Source organism: Ursus americanus, chromosome 21 (genome assembly GCF_024610735.1).
Source record: "Ursus americanus isolate L20-20 chromosome 21, mUrsAme1.1.p, whole genome shotgun sequence".
NCBI lineage: Eukaryota > Metazoa > Chordata > Mammalia > Carnivora > Ursidae > Ursus > Ursus americanus.
Genome location: NC_142147.1, coordinates 36,590,001 through 36,602,384, shown reverse-complemented (window position 1 = coordinate 36,602,384; position 12,384 = coordinate 36,590,001). Strand labels below are relative to the sequence as shown.

The 12,384-nt window shown below is 34.5% G+C and overlaps 1 protein-coding gene across 1 annotated transcript in view; it reads right to left on the bottom strand.

Annotated features, from left to right (window-relative positions):
* Positions 1 to 1,054: 1,054 nt before the first annotated feature.
* Positions 1,055 to 12,384, bottom strand: part of URI1 (URI1 prefoldin like chaperone) — a 72,391-nt gene continuing 61,061 nt past the window's right edge. Inside the window, exons 7-11 of the mRNA XM_045796131.2 lie at positions 10,592 to 10,760; positions 8,865 to 9,204; positions 6,978 to 7,120; positions 5,941 to 6,190; positions 1,055 to 2,810 (exon numbers count right to left, since the gene is read on the bottom strand). Of these exons, the coding sequence (XP_045652087.1) occupies positions 2,628 to 2,810; positions 5,941 to 6,190; positions 6,978 to 7,120; positions 8,865 to 9,204; positions 10,592 to 10,760 (1,085 nt within the window). The 3' untranslated portion in view covers positions 1,055 to 2,627. The remainder of the gene's footprint in view (positions 2,811 to 5,940; positions 6,191 to 6,977; positions 7,121 to 8,864; positions 9,205 to 10,591; positions 10,761 to 12,384) is intronic.

Sequence of the window (12,384 nt, the reverse complement as noted above, 5' to 3'; positions counted from 1 at the left end):
AGGGAGGGAGAAGGGAGCAGAGAGGCAGGTAGGCAGGTAGAAAGAGCCAAAACAAGAAAATCACCATTAGGCAAATACCACAGCAGTAACTGTTGCAAACAAGATCTGTCACTGAATGCAAAAATTAGTGGGCTTAAATTTGAGGAGGAAAAAAAAGCATAATCTCAAAGTATCTCCTCAAAAGTATTTATTAACTACAAAGGGAAAGATAGTAACTTTATAGTGGAGAAACCTAGCAGACATCACCTTAACCAAGTAATCAAGGTTAACACTGAAAATTCTGGACCTCTTGAAAAGACACATTAGAATGCATCTCTGATAGGAACCTCTTGATATGATGCATCTCTGTGGTATTCTTGCCAAAAATGCAAAACCTCATTCTAATTACATGAGTACATCAAGGGAACTCAACTTGAGGAACATCCTTTGTACAAAGTATCTGACCAGGACTCTTCAGTATGTCAAAGTCACAAAAGGAAACAAACAACAAACTATCAGACTGGAGGAGACTAAGGAGTTATAATAAATGCAAGATAGGATCCTAGAACAGAAGAAACACCACTTAGTGAAAAAGTTGGTGAAATTCACATAAGAACTGTAGGCCAGTTAGTAGTATCGCACCAGCATAAATTTTCCAGTTTTGATCATTGCATTGCGGTTATACAAGATGTTACAGTATCAGGGGAAGCTGAATGAAGAGGTATATGGAAACTGTACTGTTGCAGTTCTTCTGTAAGTCTAAAATCAGTTCAAAATACAAAAAAACTTCTGCTATTCTGTTTTACAATGGTTTAAAAGAGAACACTTATGACCAGCTTCATTTATTCCATTGAAACATGATTTAATATGAAAAATAAAGCTATAATGTAAAATTACAATTCAAACTTTGTTGTAAGACTGAAGCTATGAAATGGGGCCACACCACTTCATCCGGTCTTCAGCAGGACATAAGAAAATGCTACCGAACACTTTCTTTGCTTCTACTACCATCTTACACTATGAGGGAACATCTTATTTGCAAGAAGAAACATAAACTACATAAACAACAACAGGCTCAAATTATGAAAAATTATTTAATGACAGTACTCTTGAAATTACATGCCCGTAAAGAGTATCACAATAGTCCCACAATAAAGTCTGTTTCTGGGGCAACAGCTAGCAGGGCTCACTTGAATAGCAATTGGGAGTCAGGACTCTTCTGGTGTATGCGACGGTACTCTGGGTTTGCATTGATTTTTGTGGGGGATGGGCTGAGAGAAAACAGTTTTAACTAAAAATATATGCACAGTTGATTAAAATTTACTAAGGAACAAATCTTCTACATTTTTAGGCTATCTTTCAAAATCAGTCCTCTGTTCTGAATTATCCATTAACTCGTGGAGATTCAGGCTCACCCCCGTATTATTAAAATACATATTCATAAAACTTTTACAGTTGTGCTGTTCTAGTTACAAATAGCTTCTACTTTTCTAGGACATAATTTCACTTTGTTTAAGCAAGAATTCATTAAAGAAGCTATAAATAACCTTTAAATATTTAGCCATGAATAGAGGGTGGACTGGCATTGATGGCTTATTTTAGTACTAATGCAGAATGCTTTTTAAAAGCTACATTTCAGCATGCATCAAGCTAATGATTAACACTTGCAGTGTAATTTTCAATGTTAGAATAAATTTCTCTTTATTTTAAGGACTTCTGCTAACAGTCAATATGTTATTTCAATTATTTACTAGTAGGAAAGTAGCCTTAGAGAATGAAAATGTTGGAAAATTAAAACATAAAATTTATTTAAAAAATCTGGGAATTTTTTTTAGCATCTACACAACCTTTCCTTCTCTCCCAAAATATAATTCCAGTTAAAAGTGAACACACCAAGGGAGAAGAACTGCCTATGGAATTATACGAATTCAAGGAACCACTGCGTGGTACAGGTAGCATATATAAGAATCAAAGACGTTTCTGTATTCAATTCTGAATCATAAAGTTCACAATATTTTAGAGACCAAGTTTCATAAAATTTTTACTTGAAAAAAAAAAAGTTTTACAAAATACCATTCTTCCAATCAAAGAAACTTTCCCATAGGGTACATGTAGCTTTCTGCCTCAGAGATGATAGAATGACCATTGAAGGGGAGAGTTTTTTTAAATAGCCACCTAGCTGCAAAACCTACAAGAAGTAGATTTTTTTTAAAGTGCCTTTAAAATGCTAAAGCAAGTAATATAATTGTTGAATCTATTTGAAATTTTAAAAGTTTCCTTAAAATGGTCCATATGGTATGCACAACTTCACAGCTGGTACAAAACTGCCTGTATTTAGTTCAAAACACAAAAACAATGCATATGAACAGTATTCTTTGAAAAATAATCCTAAACACTGCCAGTGCATCATAAGAAAACTTAGACAACAGTATTGACAGTATTCAGAGAATTAACAAAACAAGCTGAATATTAAAGTATTCAAACATTTACTTTGATTTTTAATACCACTGATAACAGTAAGAGATCTTGCTGCCAAATGAATTCTGGATGCCTTATTTCAAATGACACGTAACATATTTTGCTATATAGACTGTAAAGAAATGTAAAACTAGGTTCCAGGATATAAACTCCCGTTGCCTAGGCAGGCCCTAGTTTTTCTGCTGCAATCTGGCAGCTTTGAACTTTGAAACCCTCTTTGTAGTTTCTTCTGATACTTCTGACAGAACTTCTTTTCGTTCTGGAATGGTAGGTAGCACAGGATGAACCATGGTTGGGTGTGGTGTTAAGGAGGGCGATAGAAATTCTTTTTCTATTACAGTTCCAGAAAAAGCCTAGAAGACAAAAGTCAGATTATGGTAACAGAATGTAAGTAAGATATCCACAAAATCTTTATCCTGTACTTGCCAATTGGATCTTTCTTTCTGTTAAAAGTAAACGGTTAAGATTTTTGGATAAATACGCAAAATACAAATTGTTCAGAGAAATCAAGTACTATTAAAATATATCTTAATTACACCACCAAACAGAAGTAGATTTTTATAGTCCACATCTAAGAAAGCAAAATGTAAAATAAATGTTTTATCTGGGATTAAACAAAAATGGGTACATAAAACATCCTCAACTTTCACACATTCCATTTATGTCCAGACCATGCTGTGAAAACTAATGTATTGAACAAAAAAACATGCTACTAGGGTGTCAAACACGAGCTGACGAATGAACGATCCTATGGAGGCCATGCTGCCCGCGAGCCAATAGCTTACTTTCAGCAGTAGTAACATTTCTTAAATAGTGTTCATTTATGCAATTACTTGAGAATTTTATTGACTCTTGCCTCAATTTTATTTAAGAGATCAGTGTAAACTGAAAAATTAAGTGCTGATACTAGTGGAGACAAGCATCAGTCTCAAAATTTACCATAATTAATTCAATAATGAAAATCAGATGTTCCACACACAAAAAATGATTGTTTAATTTCAACTGGATGTCTGCTGGACTTCATCTGGCTAACTGTATGTTCAATTAAAAAAAAGTAATGTGTACAAAATGCTGGAAATATAACCGAAGATATATCTTTATATATCTTTTCACATAAAGATCTTTTTATATAAAGGGGCACCTGGGTGGCTCAGTCAGTTAAGTGTCTACCTTCAGCTCAAGCCATGACCCCAGGGTCAGGCTCCCTGCTCAGCGGGGAGTCTGCTTCTCCCTCTGCCCTTCCCCCACTTCCCCCCCCCACCGTGCTCTCTCACACGCTCTCTCTCAAATAAATATTTTAAAATAAATAAAAATAAATACATAAACAAATAAACAAATAAATAAGATCTATAAAAACCAAGGAGTTAATACGGATTTTATTCTTAAAGTTTATGGTGTTTGGATCCCCCTTTCATCTTTTAAAACTCATGACCTACAAAGTAAAATTTGACATGTTAACTTCCATGTATATTTTAATTCCCTTTTGTCTACCACAAGCACAAATTTAGTTAAGACAATGTATCACCTGAATAGTTTCGAAACCCATGCCCCTCCACCTTGCCCCACCAAAGAAACAAAACAAGAATGTCCCTTCCTTCCCACAGTATTTCAAGAACTTGGGTGGAATGCAAGCTCTTAAAAGAAACTCGAAGTCTACTTTCTCAAAACTCCCATTTTATCTTGATAAGCACTGAGCCTTATTATATTAAAAATGGCTTTGGAAAAAAAGACATTCTTTCAGTATTTAAAGATACTGAAAAGGACATCTTTCAAAGTACTTACCATTTGCATGAACTATTTGTTTGATGTTAAAAAAAAAACGTACAGCATCTAGAATGCTAATGGTAACAGTTCAATACAAAATGCAAAGCTAGTAAGAATGAAATAAAACTAAGTTCCAGTCTTGAGCTCTGGCTATACCACGATACATACCTAATTTTCAAAAACAAAAACAGCAAAAGTCCACATCCATTACCTGTTTTTCTAACAGTGTGGAAGACTATTAAATGAGACACTTCCCAGGGCAACTGAGATCATTGCATCGTGTGGAGGGGAGGAGAATGTTCTGATCATATATACTGTCCCTAAATGCTAATGATCTCCGTCCCCAGTGACATCTAGTACAATCATCACCATTTAGTTACTATTTAGTACAAACAATAGTTTTAGATATGCTTACTTATATATAAACATACATATTTTTAGACCTATTTGATGTATACACAAATGGGTGTATCACTTTGATACAGGTGTGAGTGGGAACCTTATAAACTGGAAATTTGAAATACCCACAAAACAAAACAAAAACAATTTAGAAATCACGCCTGGGAATAATGGAAACCGTAACATAGGCCTATTTCAAAGAAAGGAATTCTTCTTTTGGGATCTCCCAATACCCCTCCACCACACACACACAAGTGTGTGCAATGTGGTAGGTAAGAATGGGTATGTGTGCACTCATTTTTCTGAGGAGAGGATCTACACCTTTCATTAAATTGTAAAATGGTTCCATAACCTCTAAGAGTAAATATGTCACTGCCACAGGCCAAAACACAGGACTTTAGATAATTATCTGCCATATATATTTTTTCTTTAACTCAACTAAAGCATAAAAAGAAGTACAGTCATCTACTTGAACTATTATAAAATGACTACAGTTTGGTCTAGCGGTAATTTATTTAAAATAAGCTGCTAAATGATCTTCTAGCCAAAAATGTAACATATATGCAAACTGAGATACTTTAAAATTCCTACTTCACAAAAATAAAACTCGAAGATTGGCAATATTTTCCCCCTGCAAAAACTTTCTTGAATTATGTTAAGATTATAAGACCTGCATTTATGTTGCTAGTGACTATTAATTTTTTATAAATTATTTATTGAAAAAGAACAAGCCTAGAATGAATCAGGTTCCATGACTTTTGAGATTAAATAGATGTATAAACTAAGGAAGCTATATGATAAACAATACCATTAACCAGCTGATTAACTTCAATAAATATATAAGAAAAAATAATTTAAAGATTATAAGATTAATAATTTATAATCCATACCTGGGAGATATAGCACCTATAATTTTTAAAAAAGCAGAGGAGAGCTTCTTTTTTTTTTTTTTTTTTTTTTAAGATTTTATTTATTTATTTGACAGAGAGAGACAGCCAGCAAGAGAGGGAACACAAGCAGGGGGAGTGGGAGAGGAAGAAGCTTGCTCCCAGTGGAGCAGGGAGCCCGATGATGGGCTCGATCCCAGAACGCCGGGATCACACCCTGAGCTAAAGGCAGATGCTTCATGACTGAACCACCCAGGCGCCCCAGGAGAGCCTCTTTTAAAGAAATATTTTTTCAACTCCAAAAATTATCTATGTGAAATCGGGGAAATGAACAATAGGCCCTTCTGAAATGGAGCTACCACCACCTTTTTAATCTCACAAGAACTGATGAAAGATACTGTATGAAATAAAAGAGCCAGAGATAGACACACACCTCAGGTGATCCTGATAAGGGCAAAAGTTTCTTGGGATGGTTTTCTTCTTGTTCCTCTTCCAAAATACTCTCACTGGTGTCACTACAAGTGGCCTCTTCACAGCTAATACTCCTGAGAACTCCCCGTCTGTCATCAAAGTCGGCAGCACTGCTTTCACTGGTATCACTGCAAACACTGTTCTCTCTGCTGCGAGACTTCAGGATTGATTTACGAGGGACATATTCTCCATTCACAACATCAACAAAAACTCTACAATATCCAAAAATATATATATCCACTTTAGGAAACTCATGAATAGAGGATATTTATAATGATTTTTTAAAAAATCTTTTCTAGAAAATAATCTACAATGTTTTTTCAAAGTTGCATTTAAAATTTTCACAACCCAAATAAATTTTAGCTTCAAATGATGTATTCTGTATTCTTAAAAACATGATTTTTTTTTTTGGCCTAATAAAATAGAGCACTTTATTTATGAGCATGTTCTGAGTGACACCTGATTTGCCAAAATTCTACATATAATTTAGGCCTACTTAGAAGACAACTGAGTAATTTTAACTATTTTACAAATACGGGTCATGAAACCAGTAGGTATTTTCAAATGGTAACTTTTTCAACACAACAAAAAACTGGAACAGCAACACTTAACTCCTACTTTGTGAAAAGGTAAACACGTGCCAAGCATCTTCACAGCTGTGGCAGGAAAGCGCTTCTCCAGCCCACTAGAAACAAACTTATATTTCTAAAGTTAACATACAACATTTGTTGACCAGATCGATTGGGAATGTTTTAAAAGCACTGGCAAAGAGGGGGAAAAGGGAACGATCATGCCATTTTTCAACTGCTTTGAACGGGGAATCTATGGTAGCTCAGTAGCTCCTGTGAGAGCCTTTGAAATACTACGCCAACTCTATCAGAAACCTCACTTTGCAGTGACAGATAGCCTTCTGTGTTACAACCTTTTCCTATAAATGTTCAGTTACAAAAGAGGGGAAGGGAGCAGCAGATCGTTCGGCTGCCTGTGAACACCACTCACCTGTAAATGTCAGCAGGAGTCCTGATAGTAGGCAGCTCTTGGGCAGAATGACCACCACCAGAGCTGTTCTTTCGTTTACGTTTGGCTTCTTCTTTCTTTTCACTGAATTTTAAAGTGGTATTTTTTCCGGTATTTATTCGGACCTAAAAATTTCACAGCATAAAATAACAACCCTTTTGAAAAATTAAATCAAAGGCAAAACTAAAACAAATAAACTCTGTAAGTAGAGAAGAGACAGTTTAAATTTTTTAACACTGAAATGATGTGCATTTTTAGGATTAAAAAGTCCTTACCTTAACATACTTTTACTGCATTAAATTATATCTTCTTTAATGACCAATTCTAGTCTTTAGTGACTTTATTATTGTATTGAAAGCAAATTACATTTAACTAAATGACTGATTTATTATAAGCTTTCACATCACCCCATTACTTTGACATAAAATGTTGGCTTAAATCATGCATTTTAAAACAAAGAGCACAATTAACCAAAATAAATATTTGGTAAGAATATAAAATTTAAATCACAAAAGCAATATTAGATAATACTTAACTATTCAGAATTTTTAAATACCTCTGGTTTTTAGAAATTGAATTTAAAAATTAAAAAAAAAAACCTGTACGATTATCATATTATTCTTTCCCTACTCAGCATTTATACTGCACTTTCCACTGCTCTTCCTCACAGCATTCCTAAAAATAGTTTGTCTTCTTGTTTTATCGACATGCAAGGAAGAAAAAGTTTAAAGCCTGAAATAAGAATCATAAACTTTTTTTCTGGTTATTAGGTCAATTTTTTCCAAAGAATTCACAAGATGCTCCCTTTAGTCTGAAGTATTAAAATAGAAAAAAAAATACTTCACTTCATATTAGAGCAGAGATAATATAAGGGACCTAAGAAATATCAAATATGTTTTAAACATGTTTCACTAAATAATAATCACGGATACTTAAGACTGATACCACAGACCCTTAACTCTGCTGTAGGCAATCCCTGCAGAGGTACCTTGTGGTACAAAGAGCACTACACTGACACAAAGGACTTTCTGTTTTATTACTAGCCAGCTCTATGGACTTCTAGGCCTTAAGCTGTCTTGAGAAAGATGAATTAGAAAGATGAATTCCCAGTTGCTCCTCAGAGTAGCACTGCGCAGCAAGGGAATGGGTTTAAGGTAGTCTAGCTTTCCTCCAATCAGAACCAACCTGTTTTGATCTATTTTAGATACGGGGATTCTACAGTAAGTACGAAGGGAATAAAAAGTCTTGATACTAGAGAAACGCTTAAAAACCCCGCATTAGAAGATCTCTATAGTAACCCCCAGCTCTAAAATGCCCAAATTCTAAAGTCATGATTATCCACAGATGTTTATATTTACTTTATCAGAAAAGGAGCTACTTTTTACTTCCTCCTAAATTTTTCCACTTTGCTCATGCGCTCCCATTCATGTTGTGCCCACACAGAAAATAATAACCCGGCATAATTAAAAATGTAACTAAAGCAGTCACTTTAACATCCCAAGTACACCACAACACCCACAGTATAATTAACTCTAGAATTCATAAGAAAACTCTCTGCATGAAGGACAGGTGGGTTACGGTAGTTGCTACTCAAATCTGATTCCTTTCCAGACCCCAAAAAATTCAAATTCTATTGTGGCTTCAGAGAACAATCGACCAAAACCAACTATTTCAACTTTAGACTCCCCTCGCAGCTGGCACCCGCTTCTTCTTTTTAGAAAATTGGCCAGAATGAGAGGCAAAGATGGTTTTCTTGCTAGGCACTATCAACAATATTAATCACTGCTGACACTGTTCTTTTAAAGAGTATTATAGATGATACTGAATATTTAAATTACATGCAAAATTAATAGTCAAAAGTATACAAACCCTCTTAGGTTCGACAGTATGAGAAAAATATATTGTTGGTATAGAATAATCTCCAACCCCTAAAGCATCATGGTCATTTTCATTTTCATTATCGCCACCATCCTCCTCCTCCTCTTCCTCCTCGTCTTCATTACTGTGGTAAGGATTTGAACCGTTCACTGAATGAATGCCATTCATCTGACCACTGAACAGTTCTGAATGTGTAACATCCTTGTAACAGCTGCTGGAAGCAACAGAGTCTGTTACTTGATGCATCACGTGCACATTTATATTCTGATCTTCCTTTTCTTCTTCAGAAGACGTCGTATCCTCTCCATTTGCAATCAGAGTATCAGGCTTACTAGTAAAGAAAAAGAAAATTAACAAGATCAAACAAACACATCAAAATTTTCCATATTCTAATTCTCAGTTCATTTCAATGGGTAAAAATTAAGATTGAATAAGATATATTTTTAACTAGAATTCTAAGTCTATAAAAATGTTTTGAAATAAATTAACAAAAAACCCCTATGCTAACTCTGTAGGTTGTAGTTACTCAAACACTAAGTAGAATATAGATGATTTTTTTAATCTTTGCAAGAGGACATGGCCACACACAATACAATATAAATAATACAATCAAGAGATTTGTAAGAAATACAGAGAGTGTTTCTCTATTTAAAGACCAGAAATTAAAGCCCCAGAACATTAACACATTCTTATGTCCTACTTCTATATTTGGAATACTTTACAAGCATGTATTATTATAATTTTAAGAAATGAAGGACTTATATGTACACACATGAATATAATTATATTTATACACACACACGTACATTTTTAATGCTTCATTTCTACAAAGGATTTGAAGACCTTACAAAAATAACAAAACCAAAAATGCAATAGAACTGAAATAACGTCATGCAAAAATAGAAAGAGAATCATGACCAAGAAAATAACAAGATTCAAGACTGAGCTAAAAAAAATGAAATAGTATCAGTTAATCAAAAAGACCTAAGAATTTATGGGTGAAATGGTAGAAAAAAATACATATCCTTTGTGCTTCATGTCCTATTTTTCACAGAAACTAATTACTGCATATGGTACATCATTTAAGCAAAATAATATAGGAACTTCTGAAGAAACAGATTTCACTGAGCATTTTGACAATTCCAAGTGAGTGCTAATGTGTATTTCAAATAGCAGTTTGGAAAAGTTTTCATATATATAACTACCTGACCAGATTACAAATTTCCTGCTCAATGAACAGAAAAGTTTGCAAAGGAAAGCAAGGATAAACATTTTACAGTAACAAATCCAGATCAAGTTTTTCTTTTTAACAAGTCATTGAAATATACAGCATTATCCTGAGTAGAGTATAAGAATATTTCATTTAAAATGTAATACATAAAACATTCATAATTATTATAAGTCAACTATCTATCTTAGGACTTCATTATATAAAATATGGCTGAAACCTTATAATTAAAAAAATAGGAATACTGATTTTAAGTATTTCTGTGCACACACATATATGCATGGGCATGTACATGAATGCACAGCCCTAAAAGAAAATATTCCAAACAATTAATACTTATTTTAGAGTGGTGAGACTGATATTTTAATATATTATGCTTTTCTGTATTTTCTTCAATGAGCATGTGTTGTTTTATTAATGAGGAAAGAGATTAAGAAGGAAATGTGTTTAGAAACAAATTTTCTTGGAAAGATAATTCGTCATTAGGTACCTATCAAGTTCACCCAGCAATTCTTCCTGTCTCTCTAGTTCTTCAAGTCGAGCCCACAGTTCCTTATCAGCAAGCAAATCCTTGGATTTTACATCATTTGCAAAATCTGCTTCAAAAATATCTGAAGTTTTTGGTTTGGAGTGAGGTGTATGAGCAATTCGGTGTTTTGCTATTTAAAAAAGAAAAAAAAAAGTAAAGACATGGCTGTTAATAGCCAACTTTAAAAAGGCATAAACAGAGACTTAATGAGACTTTCTTCTGAGGAGAGGGGATGTGGAGACAGAGGGAGGCACGGTTTTAAAGGTAAGCAAGGACAACTCCAAGGATGTATCTATCTCATAATCTTGCTGCTCAAAGTGTGGTCCAAGGACCAGCAACACTGGCATCCCTGCAGAACATTTCAGAAGTATTGACTCTCAGGGCCACCCCAGATCTGCTAAATCACAATCTTGAGTTTTAACAAGAGCCCAAGAGGATTCATAAGCACATTAAAGACCATGAAGAGCTGCCTGAGAGCTTCAAAAATGCGTTAAGTAGAAATGGTCACAAGGTACCCTAGTTACAACACAAAATTCAACACAAATAAAACACATCTTCCACCCTTACTCAAGGGAATTTAGTTACTAAAGTAACACAGTCAAAGCCTTGTCACAAGGTACTTTCAACTTTAAGGCACTGCCAGGCATGAATACCCTAGGAGGGATCTGTGGAGGCTAATCCCTACAAAGTTGGACTATAATTTTATATATGAACATTTCTACTTTTTAAATTGCTTTATCTTATTTGTAATCCTCATGTGAGGGCAGGAGATAAAGAAAATCTGAACTCAAATCCATTTGCTTTTCATTTGAAAAAAATGGACTTAAAGCAAATTATAGCTTTGAAGAAGGCAATGGGAAGAAGTCTAAAACACTGTTATGAGATATGGTTAACAGATGACCTCCAACATATATTCAAAAGTAGAACACCGTTTCCTAAATCTGAAAATATCAAAATTTGGGGCGCCTGGGTAGCTCAGTCGTTAAGCGTCTGCCTTTGGCTAAGGGCGTGACCCAGCGGTCTGGGATTGAGCCCCACATCGGGCTCCTCGGCTGGGAGCCTGCTTCTTCCTCTCCCACTCCCCCTGCTTGTGTTCCCTCTCTCGCTGGCTGTCTCTCTTTGTCAAATAAATAAATAAAATCTTTAAAAAAAAAATCAAAATTATGTTTCTTGGCCTATTATTCTCTGTAACTATCACTGATAAAGGAGTATCAACAAGTTTCATATTTCATACCTGTAAAATACAGAAATCTTTCACTGGTCGCCACAAACAAAAATTATAACTTATCTTTCTGTTCTTTAACTAATGTATGTCTCCTTCATTTCACCTTCAAAAGCCACTTGATATTAATTTTTATGCCGTATTAGTAGAGATACTATAGCTAGAATATGGCTTCTAAAATTATCTCTATTTCAACCAATAAGTTCAGAGTTAAAAATATGGACTTTAAAAAATCAAAATGACTGTTTTAAGTAACAGTTTTCTAAAGTAGCAAATTATAAACCATTTCTTTAACACTTTTAAAAATTTCACTCCTGTAACACTTTACAACTGACAGGGGAACCACTCACTCACTGCCTTTACTGAAGTAAACCCAAACACATAAACCCATCCTTGGCAAGAGAAGGCTATTAGGTGAGCCTGGGAAACCACCTGTGTCCGGAACGCCACTGCAGGCAACATAAAATGAATGGCTGAAAATGCTTAGATTATCTTCATTCTTTCTTCCAAAAACTACATCTAAAGCTACAGT